The following is a 14,864-nucleotide window of genomic DNA, read 5'->3' as shown; positions in this document are numbered from 1 at the left end:
AACACCAAATTGTTATATAAAATCTGTCAGCATTCCATAACATTTTAAACCTCCACCAGCACCAAGTAACTAAATCATCCCAGCACTTTAAAATAGAATACCCACTGAGCTCGGGCCAAACTACACAAGGAGAGCAAAAGAAGCATATGCATTATACATTGTGTAAAGAGTGCATTGCATTCAAAGCCCCATGTACTCTCCTGAAGAGATGACTTAACAAGAAAGCCTAAGTGCAAGAAAGCACATCCTCGGAAACCTTTTGTGTTTTTCAGAGAGGCTCTGAGAAAACATTTATGGAATTACATAGCAATTTTAGAAAATGCAGAAACCGGACTTTAATTAAAATCTGAAATATCTAAAGACAAATCACACTGAAATATGTTACATGATCAAACTCTATTAGTTTAAGAGTAGCTTGTGTACAATACTATTTTAACATGAAAGTTCTTCTTTTGTTGTGTGGGCGTGAATCTACAAAGGTTTTGCTGTGGCAAAACTGTTTAAAGGTCATAAGTCCCATCAAAGCACTCAAGTGAATAATGAACTGCAAATTTCACTGTTTGTATAAATGAATGAGAAGCTTATGAAAAAAGTGTAATTGTGACAGGATGCATGAATTAAGCAGATTCTGTCCTTAAAAAAAGAGCATGGAAATTGATATTGTCCTTTTCAGCTATAACACTGAGTCTGTATCTACTGGAGTGCAAATTGAATGCTGTTGCTTTAGGTAAAGGAAACATAGGAAGTAAAGCAGCAGATGAATATATCATTCTTATGGGCCATGGCTGTCACTTTAATTGAGACATTGACTATTGCATATTCAAGTATGTGCTGCACTAGGCTGCATTAGCCAATCGTGAATGCTACGCGCTGTCATTGGCTGAGCTCTGGAGAGAGAGCTATGTGCTGTTCGGAGAGGGGGCGGGGAGGGGGGGGTGGGGAGGTGGGGGCTCTCGATCTCCTCTGCGCTCTCTCATTCAACCTCTGTAGTCAGCAGAACGAGTGGCTGAGCAGAGCAGCGCAGCATCCACAGCATCCTGCAGATGACTCCGCTCCATGGAGCTGAGAAAGGGAGAAAAAGAGCCGGCGTCGGAGAGAAAACGATAGAGGCACAGATGTAGAGGCAGAGAGAGGAGGAGAAGTGCACAAGGAGTAAGATAAAGGAGCTGAGTAAAGCTCTCTGCCTAAGGACCACTGCAGCGATACTAAATCTGGAGCTGTCAGGCCAACGCTCAGCAAAGCAGTGAGTGAGAGAGGCAAGGGAGCAGACGAGGAAAAGAAGTGATATGAAGAGCTGATCTCATCACTTTGGACAAGCAGGGATGGGAACCACAGCAGCGTCTCCATCAGCAGATCAAACTTCCCACAGGAAAAGTGCCTTCGGATCACCCGTCTGAACCTGCGTCTTCAGAGGAGTGACAAGACCGGCAAGAGAAGATCCTAGTAGTTCCTAAAGGGTCGTACAAAGCTCGCACGGGATCTGTGACTAGTGCACCGCTCAGTGGGGCGCAAGTCTCTACTGTCCTCTTCCCCCCTCGGTCCTCCATCGCACCTGCCTGCTCCTGGGCGAATGTCTTCTCTGCATGCACTCTCACTGCTCGGCAGTTGAACAGACTCATGGTCGATGCCAAGGGAAGGAACATGAAATGTCTGACTTTCTTCTTAATGCTTCCCGAGTCAGTGAAAAGCAAGTCAAGTAAAAGCTCCAAGAAGGGGAATGCCAGTGGCAGCTCCAAGCTGCCCCCAGTCTGTTATGAGATAATAACCCTGAGGAGCAAGAAGAAGAAGAAGATGGCAGCGGACATTTTTCCCACCAAAAAACCGGCATCCACCACCACAGTGCAACAGTACCAGCAGCAGAACCTCAACAACAACAACACCATACAAAACTGTAACTGGCAGGGACTCTACTCCACTATAAGAGAAAGGTGAGTGCAACCAGCAAGCCTCACGCTGCATGAGAAATCATTACTGGTAATCCCAACAGTTTTCATCAACAGTACAGTCAGGAAAGGCGAAATTTGAAAATTGTAATTTGGAAATTTCTCATGAAGTTCAACAGAGTTCAACTTTTTAATTACCAGTTTAGCACAAAAACTTCTGTAAGGCAATTACTCTCTCATATTGTGTGTGTGTGAGAGTATGGGTGGGTGTTCTCTGTGCCCTGCCCTCAGTCTACTGGGGGAACCACTGTTTATACCACCTCCTGCTCCTGCAGACTTTGCCGCTCTGACATAAGAGAGGGCATGCAGGAACCGAGTGGGTTTCATATGCACAACAGGCAGAGGCTGCTCTGCACTGAAAGCTAAATATTTACCTTGGCCTATCAGTAAAAGACCCCAGCTGTCCAGAGCAAAACGTCTGCTTTCCGACCTGGCTTTGTTGTCTCTCCAAAACATCATGGGGCTGTTTACCCACCCCTGTGACATATTCCACTACTCAATAATATATGAACACAGCTTTATTGTTGGTCCCATTCTTTCACAGTGGGGATTTTCCATTGAGTTCATTGTCTTGTTTCCCTGTTTTTATGTAGAAAGAAGGAACAAAAAAAGTAAGGAAAAGATGAAAAATGATTTGAGTTTTGAAAACATTTTCAAATGTTTTCTGTCCTTTATGAGACTTTTAAATCAATAAAATTATTGCCTGAAGCAACTTGGACACTTTACATGACCACAAAACTCTTGTTTTTAGAGCAGCAGTAAACATAAATGCAAATGTAATTCACTGCTTTTGGTTGTACTTCATTCACTGTGAGTTTTATTATTCTTTTGAAATACAAAGAAATGATTTTAAGTCCATCGATTGCCATTTAAAATCACTGACATGAGTAAATAGTGAGATCTATCAAATTCAGTTTCTCCTCTTTCTTTTTTTTCCTTCCCTTTCTAGAAACTCAGTAATGTTCAACAATGAGCTGATGGCAGATGTTCACTTTGTGGTGGGTCAGCCTGGAAGGACTCAGCGGCTGCCAGGACACAGAGTAAGAATCCCATCAACCATAAAGTCACAGTTGCGAGGAAGACATTAACAAACAAGCAATCAGCCCAGCCTGGCCCACTGTTCTTCATATCATCCGAGCATAAAAATAATCTTCCTCGTTGCCGGCGGTAATGGAACTCAAGTCCTTTGTGCTCCACTCTCACTTCCGCGTCATGTGTCTTTCCGAGACAGTCCTCAATTATTTATGTAAATGAGGCTGAAGGATAGCGGCAGAGAGTGAGCGAAGGAGGAAGGGATATCCTCTTCAGCTTTCATCTCACACATATCGGAACGCCTTTGTCTCTGAGCTTTTCAGAAACTGCTCTGCAATTAGCCAACTTCAAAATCAAACACATCCAAACACATGACAATGATAAGACACAGAGGAAGGTGCATTGAACTGTGTCCCACATCCTACAAAACAACTTTTGTTCTCTTTAACTTGATTAGCATTTGAATTTTTCAAATAACAGTACAAATAATCTGATTTAAATACCACTGATTAATATAATTAGACCCATATTCATCCTGTTTGTGCGAGTTATAACCTGCAGGTCGTCATCCTGCCTTCATTGTTTGGTTCACCCTTTGACCTCATTGCTTTTTCAAAATATTCACATAAATGATTTGAGTTACATTTGCCTCGACCATGTGCTTCATCTAAAAGCACTTTAATTTCTTCTCTATTTGAATATGATTAGAACATTCGCATAAATCTGACAAATATTCTGCAGCAATAAATTGGGCCCCAGCTAACCATTCTACATCTTATATCAGCTCCTCATGGCTATTTTTTTTTCCGCTCTTTACATAGGGCCCAAATGTATTATCTATGATTGGTAGCTGCAGCACACTTTGTGCAAAGCAGTTATGGAACGACACTGAGAATGACTTGACTGCACTTTATGCTGAGCCATTATGCCAATGGGACATAATGGCATTCAGCCCTGCAATCTTTATTGTGTCCAGTTGGCAGGAAATTACATATGCATTATGATCTAATGTATGTTTATGGTTATATCCTTCCAAGATGGAGGATGCAACTAAAAGGATTGATTTATGTAGACATCTGTAAAACATAATGGGTCATGATGTGGGGCTAATTCCAGTATGCACTATTTGTATTCTGGTCTCTAAATCCACATAAAAAAGCATCTGCCTCTCAGCTGATCTTGCTTTGTACAAAAATAAACCTGAATTTCGGTGTGTAACAACAACACCAACAATAACAATGGAATTATTTGCAAGCTTTATTTTTGTTTATCCCCTGCAATTTACTTGAAAGAATTTTTTTTTTTTTTTTTTTTTTTGGGGATAATTTATACCACCCACACAACCACCTACACACACTTGTGCTGCACACACACACACACAAACACACACACAGATATGCACACCACAGACCTAAAACGTAAATGTACTTGGGGAGAGTAACAGAATTCATATTCTTCTACTGTATACAGTGCTTACATCTGAAAATATAAGCAGTATTGTGTTGCATCTGATTTCATCATCAATCCAGATAAGCCCCTAATTTCAGCAAATTGAACTTTTGCTGCTCTCTGTTCAGTCGTGTCAGAGGCAATCTTCTTTGTTAGAAACCTGCCTCCCCGTGCTCAGGGGAAAATAGTGACTGACTAAGCACAGCTGAGAAACTTAACATGTACAATCTCTGCAGAATTGAAGCACTGTTCAAAATTCACAGAGATACTTGAGTTTTTAAGTAAAGCAAAAGAGCCACAATTACCTTTCCATAATAATCTCTTTTTTACGACATGTCATGTGGATCGGAGTGAAATCACAAATGAATTATGTTATGTTTTCATTTCTCTTTTCCCTCTGTCACTTTTTTTTTCTCTTCTTCTTCCAACAGTATGTGTTGGCTGTGGGCAGCTCGGTGTTCCATGCCATGTTTTATGGTGAGCTTGCTGAGAACAATGATGGAATCCATATACCAGATGTGGAACCAGCAGCATTTCTGGCAATGCTAAAGTAAGGATTCTCTTGTGCTTTCTTCTATTGGCCCTGATGATCTTACAATGCCTTTGTTAAATAAATAATGTCATCTTCATCACATAACTGCTATTTCAATATGATTTTTGTGATCAAATTAGTCTGTATCTCTCTCTGGCACATCTTGGACAAAACTGTTCAGCATTTCCTCTGACAGACAAATTAAATGTTTGTTTGTTTTTTCCCTCTATCTAACATAGAATCTATATCCTGTCTATTTTACTTTAATATATTTTCTTTTTCTTTCTGGCTTTCATGCGGAATCCCTTGTTATTGTTTTATACCTCCTCTTTGCCTTCTTTCATCACTTTTATTTCTGAGTTTTGTTTTGCCCGTCCTTGCAGACGAGCCTCAGTTGGTGTTAGACAAAAGTGTAGGAGAAATAATATTTTGTTGGCAGGTTTGATTAGTTTGCCTACATCTTTTTGATCAGATTCAGTGATGTTAATTAATTTCAAGTTACCCAAAACCTTCTGATGCACTATTTTCTTATATTTATCATTTCCCCTGGTCTGATTTTACAGTTATAATCTTATACATGATTTAACAGTTAAATTTCTTATTTGTGATTTCAATTGTGTGTTATCTGTTGTCTATCAAGCTGAGAAAGTCAAATTTGTTTGTCAACAGGTACATTTACTGTGACGAAATTGACCTGAGTGCTGACACAGTGTTGGCCACTCTTTACGCTGCCAAGAAGTACATCGTCCCTCACCTGGCCCGTGCCTGCGTCAACTTCCTGGAGACCAGCCTGAGTGCCAAGAATGCCTGTGTGTTACTCTCCCAAAGCTGTCTGTTTGAGGAGCCAGAGCTGACGCAGCGCTGCTGGGAGGTGATTGATGCCCAGGCCGAGCTGGCGTTACGCTCTGAGGGCTTTTGCGACATCGACGCCCAGACCCTGGAGAGTATCCTACAGCGGGAGACACTCAACGCTAAAGAGATAGTGGTATTTGAGGCTGCTCTTAACTGGGCTGATGCTGAGTGCCAGAGACAGGAGCTCACCTCGTCAACTGATAACAAGCGAAAGGTTTTGGGCAAGGCCATGTACCTCATACGCATCCCTACAATGGCCCTGGATGATTTTGCCAATGGAGCGGCCCAGTCGGGTGTGTTGACGCTTAATGAGACCAATGACATATTCCTGTGGTACACGGCGGCCAAGAAGCCGGAACTGCAGTTTGTCAGTCAGCCCAGGAAGGGCCTGACACCCCAGCGCTGCCACAGGTTCCAGTCCTGTGCCTACCGGAGCAATCAGTGGCGCTATCGGGGTCGCTGTGACAGTATACAGTTTGCAGTGGATAAAAGAGTTTTCATTGCCGGGTTTGGACTGTATGGATCTAGCTGTGGCTCAGCAGAGTACAGTGCCAAGATCGAGCTGAAACGTCAAGGAGTGCTGCTGGGACAAAACCTCAGCAAATACTTCTCTGATGGTTCTAGCAACACCTTCCCAGTGTGGTTTGAGTACCCAGTCCAGATCGAGCCCGATACTTTCTACACTGCCAGTGTGGTTCTCGATGGGAATGAGTTGAGCTACTTTGGACAAGAAGGGATGACAGAGGTGCAGTGTGGGAAAGTGACATTTCAGTTCCAGTGCTCTTCGGACAGCACTAACGGCACTGGGGTGCAGGGGGGGCAGATTCCTGAACTAATCTTCTATGCTTGACAACACCTGTGCAAACATTTGACTTATTTTCAGTGCACTTATGGGAAATATAAATTTATCACTTTGTGTATAGTGTCACTTTCTGTTATTTATTTTTGTCACTATTGTGCAAAAAATCTGATCTCAGACCTGAGAGGTAGTTATGTGGTTTTGATTTTAGTAAATGGTCCACTTGAGTAGGACCAGATACTATATATGTTTCAAGATGTTGAATTGTCCAAAAACATGGATGAACTCATCCTGAAGTCCTGAAAGATTAAAAGATATCTCGCACAAGATGTGCTTGTAAATATGAATATATGTAAATTATGAAATGTATATGATGCCACAGTTGTGGCCAATGCTGGCCACAATGATATCTTATATAATGATTATGCTACAGTATGTTTATTATTTCTATGCTTGCATAGAATGCACATATAGAGCAGCAATACTTCACATCTTATATTCTATGATGATCATTTCATGTCATGACTCAGTTTGGACCATCAGCATCATCGTGAAAGTGAAAAAGGCTTTATGATATTCAAAATATAACATTTTGAAGTCATGATTACAGTCAAAAATCACTGTCTGTCTTATTGTAGTATGCAATACTCATTTGTATTTGAGTGTTTTCAGCTGAATCTGCAGCTTTCGGATTCTTTGAATCCAGTATCGGTGCACTTAGAGATGGCTTGAGGGGTCTTAGATTAGGGAGCACTAGATATAACGAGTCACTTACTGTAACCCCTACAGTATCTCTCTGTAGCATGTTGCTCTGCACTTACACTCATCTTAGTTACTCCAGCGAGACTTCATTTAGATCAGTGTCATTATGTTTACAGTAAAAATTAGGACTTGAAAAGAGTACCGTTCACTACTACATGGTCGAGAGCAAAATTTATATTCTTTTCTGTCTAACAGCAGGAGCAGGCCGCTTCCATGTCATCTGATGTGTACTACTAATTGTTCTGGCTCCTTGGTTTTGTTTACAGCAAAAAGATCATTGATTGATTGGGTGTTAGAAGCTGTTTATCTTCTGGACTTTTACTTCTCTTTGTTAAGAACCCTGCTCACCCGGAACTGCTGAGCAATCCCAACCAATGTGATTATACAGAATCCATATTTGCAGAAGCATACTGTATATGCTACAGAGTTACACTGATGTTGGTTTGTAAATGGATTTGATTTCACTTGTTCATTTTAAAGAGGCAGTTTTTTTTGGGGTTTTTTTTGGGGGGGGGGGGGGGGGGGGTTACTGTGCTACTGAATATTCTCTCTGGTGTAGGATCAACAACCACAGGCTTATCTGCTGACTACAATGGACGGGTAAACTGGTGTTCATGTCCTGTGTTTCCGTGCTGGGAGACCAATGAATGTGTATGGTTGTTGATGATGCAAATAAACAAAACAAGTGGTACATATTGGTTGTATATGCCGTGTGTTAAAAGTGATAATGGCACATGCTTTGTCTGAAATTAGGAGATGGGGACAGATGATGCCCTTCAGCACTGCAGTGATTTACAATGCCAAGTACAGCTGTCTGTTGATCGATGATCCCTGTCTTCTTGACACGTATACGCCCCACTCTTTGTCTGTCAAAGTCTAACTCTATTCTGCATCCCACTTAAGTATGCGTCATTACACCTCAGCCTCCAGAAAATAAACCCCCCAAAAAAAGTCTATGAATGGCTTTTAGAGACGTGCAATCACTTCAGTAAATGTCTGAGGAAACAGGGTCTACAATCTTAAAGTTTCACAGACTGCAATCATAGAAAACATATCCCTCAAAGGGCCAGTGCGCATTTTAAAGTTTCAACAGAGGGAGAAAGAATATTACAATTTCAAATGTCTAAAAACCCCAAAGTGTTGAATACCCAGTATACTACTGTGGCTGTTTGACCCACAGTTGATCTTGATGTGTCTGTGTCTGCTGATAAAAGATTTTTTTTTTAAAAAGACAGACAGCGAGTCTCAAAAGAGGTTTTCTACTCCTTCATATCTGTCTGAGAAACATCCTTTGGAAGTAGCACTCTTGTGTTGGAGACCAAGTTAAAAATTCCAGTGACAGATACAATTCCCATACACCCACACAACTCATTTTTGACTTTTGTTTGATTGCCCGATATGCTGAAAACTCCCCAAACAAGATGAGTCACTTACTGAATCTTGAAACGTATCATATCTCTTTTTGGAAAAAGATAATTCCTCCTCAGAGCTGATGGCAGGTACTTCATTACGAAGGCACTCAATAATGCTGAGACCAAGTTTGAGATCGCCAATGAGCACGGAGCCCTTGATGAATTGAACTCAATATGTCGGGGGACTCGGTGCTTCAGTGCGATTTTTCATGATTGTGGTGCTAATGTTGTAAGCAAGATCATTAATTGCACTAGAGGCAGTGGGGGACTAGAATGTGCCAGGAGTCTGATGCAGGACGGCTTTCAACAGAGACACACACACATATTTTCATTTTGCAACTGTTGACTGATCTGTGGCAGCAAAACAACAACTCCACTACAGCTGAATGTTAAAAATTAAGAACGTCATTCAGGGGTAAACAAGCCTTTGTGTCACTTTTGAAGCAAAAATGAAAAGGCCAAAACTCTGGAGACCTTTTCTCATTTTGTTCTCCCGAAACAATTCAAACATGTCAATTTGCCCCCTCCTTTTTCTTTTTGTAGTATTTTTCACAGACAGCCCGGTAGGCAGGATAGCTGCCACAGGCTACTAGCTCACTGCCACAGCTGCGGTGGGAACGACTCGGCTCTTCATGGAGCACATTACCACAAAAAAAGAAAAAATTACTACTAAATCAATAGCAAGACTCCAATCAGTGGTTGTGTTGGGAGCTCTAATCACCTGCAATTCTAAAGGTAGATATTCTAAAACCCTCCAAGATATAAATCTATCATAGACTCATTACATGCTGAGGATATACCTAATGAATTTATGTTTGAATTTTATGGGAGCTGACAATTAGTGTGGTAACCAATTGTAATTATATGAATGACATGCAATTAAATCCTACAGGGCTTGGAATAAAATGCATTGTTAGGCAACTAATTATAATTAGTTTGTCAGCAAAGGAAAACAGAGGAGAAACCATGTATTACTGATGAGGAAGTCAATGTCTTTGTTTTCCTCCATATCGGAGAAAACAATGATAAATATCTCCCATATCTTTTGCACACTCACATACACAATGCTAGCAAAGATTCCAACACTGAAACAGTCTGAACATTTGCTTCTGACAGTATATGGGAAGATGATATGCAATATTCATCATTAATCACAAATGTGACTGTGATTTCGTCATATAACATAGATAAGCTTTGTAATAAACATGTTTTAGCAGGGGAAGGGAAAAGGAGGAAATGGAGTTGGTGGATATTGAGTCAGACTTGGCACATATTGCCCAGGAAATACTAAGGGTTTAATTACTGCTCAGCACAAATTAAGGTTGAAAAGGTTCAGTATGACTTAAAGGAGGACTGTGGATTACCACTGATCAACATTCGTAATACTCTCTGAGATTGATTGTTTCAAGTGTAGATACGTCTGTGAACAGAACCGAAAGGTCCTCTGGTATCTAAGAGGGATGGTGTTGTTTCCTTACTCTGTGGCTAACATGCTGCATAAAAACATCCCATCAGGCATATTAATGTTGTGTTTGTGGTGGGGGGTTAAACATATTCTCCTGAATCTACACAACTGAAAAAATACGACAATTCATAGATATAAAAAGGGGAAATAAAGAAACCACATTCTGTTGTGCATCAAACATCGGTCTGTTCACTGCAGGCAATCACATATCCCACTCCTCAACATCCTGATAATTTCCATCCCAGCAAAATGTCAATGAATTAATAATGGCCGAAGAGAGGAGGGAAACACAGCTGTGGGTTTTAAGAATTCATCAAAGAAAATAATTTAAAAAAAAGATGTTTTTTAATTCAACAAATCTCAAAGGAAATCTTTTTTTCCCCTACCTCCCCTTAAACCATATGTTCGGCATGTACCAGTGTTCAAAGTTACATCTCACAATATACTGGTGGATTCTAAGTGCTTAAAAAGTGCCCTGTAAGTATCATAAGAGCATGTGGCAAGGGCTGCTGAAGGTTGCTTGTAATCCTGACAGATGTATGGGTATCTGAGCCGCCCCACTAGCCCTATTGCACTGACCTCAGCCTACTGGCAGACAGTCAAGCAGGAGTAAGGCAGGGGGTGAGAGGAGAGTGGAAAGAGGGGAAACAGCGGTAAGTGACAAATTTGGTCTGACTAGTATTCCGGTAAAGTAGTCGTTCGCCTTGATAATCATCACATAGATTATCAGCAGATAGTCAAAGTAGCAATTAATCAGAGGTGAGAATGGCAAAAGGTCAGGAAGTTCAGATGCAAGGAGCAGGTCGAGGCAGGGAGAAGACAGGAGCTTGACTGATGATAGCCACCGTCTCTTCATTCCCAACCCTGCCATGCTAAAAGACCTGCAAAATGTGTGGGATATTATTTCCAATAATCTCCTATCTCATAGCAGCTGCCTCTAGTCGCATGTGGTTGGGATGCACAGCAGAACTGAGCCTGTGATTGTGTGTTTCATTTATCTATTTATTTATTCATTGCTACCAGGCAGAGCTAAATCGTTTCAACAGGCCAGGACATTGAGAGGCCAGCTTTTATGTTAGATTAGCCTGTTTATTGTGATGTTGCTCTGCTCTGGATGGATCAATATTGCTCGGATTTCTGGAGGTAAGTGCTGCGCGTATCAGGTGAATTATGATTACTGAAAAGAATGGAAATACGCTTTCAGTGGACAATGGAAGCTGCGGAGCCTATTCAAAGCAGGCGAAAACACAGACAACACTGTGGCAGAGTATCAGGCACACACTGGCAGTAAATTATATTACCTTCCAACGGTGCAGAGGTAAATACCCTGTTTACATAATTGTGTGTTTGTCCTATGAAATACGATCCCAGAAGGTGTATGAATGCTGCAGTCAGGCAAAAAGTAGTTCTTTCACGCGCTCTGAAAGCTAAATTTGTTGGCGATGCGTTATGCTAATCAAACTATTTATTCCCACTACTATGGTTTTGTATACCTGTCACCCACAGCCATTGCAGCAAGGCTTGATCAAAACCTTGAATGTTGGCAGCATCCCACTGAGAGAGGTGATGAGGGCTGAGCATGTTACTTTTTGTATGTACTCTGGAGCCTCTATTCATACTGAAGCATGTCCTCCAAGGCAACTCCGTGGCTTTGATAGTATGGAGTGAGAGGGCCCTTCTCTCCCCAGGGTCTGATATAATGAGAGTGAGCTTACTAAACATGATCTGCGGCTCTCTCAAATAAGCTACTTGAAACGGCTCGAGTCTGAAACAGTACAACAAACAGCGCTGATTCATTTGTACACATGCTCTCGCTCCATATCTCTCTCTCTCTCTCTCTCTCTCTCTCTCTCTCTCTCTCTCTCTCTCTCTCTCTGTGTGTGCTGCAATGGGGTGGGGGGTGGGGGTGGGCTAATGTGTTTTAATGTGTCATAGAGACTGATACAGAGATGGAACAAGAGCACCGAGTGGCACAGGAGTCTGGCTTTATGTGCATTCATTCAGAACTCACACAGGAAATCTGCTTTTTCCAGTTTAATTATTTCCTGCGAGCACAAAGAAAAAATGTGAAGTGACAGATTTGAAATGATTGCATTCATGATTTTGCATTTCTACACATACGAATAGAAATGTACTGTGCAGTTATTCCCAGAATAATAGTTTTAACTCTGCCGTTTCTCGTAGTCTGTCATTATCTGCTTTAGGATCTTATCACTTGGCAGCGGGAAGCCTGGTAAGACATTATAATGGCAACAAGATGTTTCCTTTGTCAAACAAATCAGAAATATCAACTGGTCTGGGAGTCAGCACAATTTAACGGTGCTGCAGGAAGGCATTTTACATCCCATGAATTTTCTTTGCTGGATGCCTATTTTCTCTCTAGTTAACCTTTAAAGTGACTGACCATTTTCTAACAATGGCAATTTCTGTCTGAATTATTGCTATGAGTTTAATAACATCTACATTGGAGTGATATTGTGCAGAGTTCTGTCAAATCCAACAGCCTGCTTTTGTGGCCTAATTTAAGAAGTGGAGCGTTGTACCTCTGCCCTTTTTTATGTCCTGCTTTACCACAGGGAGCTCCAGTTACTATGGCTAAAAGTCCATGCAATTAGCATTGTTCAAAAAGGCATTACCGAGGCAATTGCAGTCTAATGCTAAATGTAAGCTGGTGTCACACAATTCATTGTAACTTGGAATTGGAAATTCTATCTTTAATCAAAGCGGGATTGGGAGTAATACACCTGCAGTCATAGCGGCTTTGCATTTATATCACGTGTCGACATAAACATCCCCACAGCTGCACGATTCGAGTCCCATTGTCAAGCCGATGATGAATCTGATGTTGGCGAAGCAAAGAATATTTTCTCATCTTATCATTAACTCAGATAATTAGCGGCAGCTGCCTCAACTGTCAGAATGGAAACCGGCTTCAAAACTGCTCTAAGGTGTCAGAAGTGATCTCTTTATGTTGAATTAGATAAAGAAAATATCAGCGAGGGGTTTAAATGCACAGTGAGATCAAATGATTGTACTTTACTACTAAAATATAAGATAGATATCTATCTATCTAAGATATATATCTTATGGGCCTAAATTCAATGTTCTGTTCCATTTCCGAGATTTATAGTAGCTCCCGTCAGTGTTCATCTGACCTAACTAAAAGTCTTTCTCTGCCTATGCTTTTTTTTGAGTCCAGCCCCAAAACTATTCCCTCTCTGCCCTCAATAATGGCCTCAATTTAAGCTTTACTGCCTTACCTTCCCCTTATTTTCGCTTCCCTTTGAGATACTAGAGCTTTTCTCACTCTGAGCTGCTGGAAATAATCACAGGACATGAGATGAATGAAAGTATGGTGTTTGTAGAAGTTTTTCCTGGTTGGTTCTTTTCGCAGGGAGTCCACCCCTAAACTTAATGTATTATACACGCTCTGTACAGAAGGAAGCCAGGTGACAGCTCTGATAAATGCAGCGGCTGATAATGTGGGTTCTGTGAAAATAATGCAATTATGTGTGAAAGATAGATAAAGAGAGCATCAGACAATTTTTTGAAGCAGTCAAACAGACCTACTGTCTGTATGATGGTGAGTAATATGTGTATATACTAGCAGGCAGTCATACATGTGCTAAAGGCGTGGGATGAACATCATGTATTCAATCAGGAGAGGTGGAACGTACACTTCATGTGGCTTTTTTTTCTCACATGGTTGTATAAAAGATGGAGAATCCTGCACACCATTGTCAGTGTGTCGGCAGATTCAGATTCTGATCAGATCATTTCAGGGACATTTCCACTGAACGAATGATGTTGTCATGTTTATCCAGTAAACAGCACTATTGGGTTGAAAGGTAGAATAATGAATAAATATATTATAATGTTTTTACTATAATATTTTTTCAAATGTCAACTAAAATAAAAGCTATACATGTCATTCTTATTATTTGGCTTTTCATTTCAATGTGATTTATTTGTTTCTGCAGAGCGATTTTAGAGTTCATGACTATGTGAACAACAAAACAGGATGAATCCTTTGGATTTTCTATCAGTTAAATTGGGTCGCTGAAGATCTCGACCATCCCAAGGCAACAAAAAGTCAACAGAGAGATATAATATCAACCAGCCAGTAATGTATCTAATTCCAACATAATATCTTTGGCTATCAATTATTGTGTTGTCACCCAAGGCAGCGCTAAAGCAAGCAGAGCAGGAACGGAACAGTCACGAGCATCAGCTGCTAAAACAGAATTTTTGCAGAATTAGCATTTGTGAATAATGGTGGAACAATAGAAAGTAGTTAAATATGCTCAAAATGTGCAGGGTCAGGAAATATGCATGGTTAAGAATGTGAATAATTAATAATTTTCATCAAAGTACCATTTACAACAATGGGTTCACTGAAAAGGCACATTACCGCTATCACACTGTACAATAACTCACCTCTGGCCAAATCAGTTACCCAACAATAACACCGTTGGTTGTTTGTTTTCTTGTTTGTTTAAATCCTTGCACTATTGTTTAGTTAGTTTTAATTTAATTTTAAATTATTGTATTTTACTGTATATATTGTGCATTTTTCATATCTAATATTTTTACTCTGTTGTTTATTGCTTTTCCTGTA

General features: G+C 40.7%; 1 protein-coding gene across 1 annotated transcript; it reads left to right on the top strand.

The window, feature by feature from the left end:
• Window positions 1-996: 996 nt before the first annotated feature.
• On the top strand, window positions 997-8,062 carry btbd3b (BTB (POZ) domain containing 3b). The gene is made up of 4 exons (XM_069145014.1): window positions 997-1,928; window positions 2,893-2,983; window positions 4,856-4,974; window positions 5,626-8,062. The coding sequence occupies exons 1-4, from the start codon at window positions 1,618-1,620 to the stop codon at window positions 6,656-6,658; spliced, it is 1,554 nt and encodes a 517-aa protein (XP_069001115.1). The 5' UTR covers window positions 997-1,617; the 3' UTR covers window positions 6,659-8,062.
• Window positions 8,063-14,864: the final 6,802 nt, after the last annotated feature.

This window comes from Embiotoca jacksoni, unplaced genomic scaffold (assembly GCF_022577435.1).
Source record: "Embiotoca jacksoni isolate LCO1_2020_lvr unplaced genomic scaffold, fEmbJac1.0.p SCAF_12, whole genome shotgun sequence".
Lineage (NCBI taxonomy): Eukaryota > Metazoa > Chordata > Actinopteri > Embiotocidae > Embiotoca > Embiotoca jacksoni.
The sequence above is the reverse complement of the archived record's forward strand: the minus strand, read 5'-3'. Positions and strand labels throughout refer to the sequence as shown.

What these genes read in the sequence shown, in the direction of transcription:
- btbd3b (XM_069145014.1), top strand. Translation starts at nt 1,618, where the DNA reads ATGGTCGATGCCAAGGGAAGGAACATGAAATGTCTGACTTTCTTCTTA. An exon ending in TACTCCACTATAAGAGAAAG is followed by an intron (nt 1,929 to 2,892) that starts GTGAGTGCAACC and finishes TTCCCTTTCTAG; the next exon opens with AAACTCAGTAATGTTCAACA. An exon ending in AGCGGCTGCCAGGACACAGA is followed by an intron (nt 2,984 to 4,855) that starts GTAAGAATCCCA and finishes TTCTTCCAACAG; the next exon opens with TATGTGTTGGCTGTGGGCAG.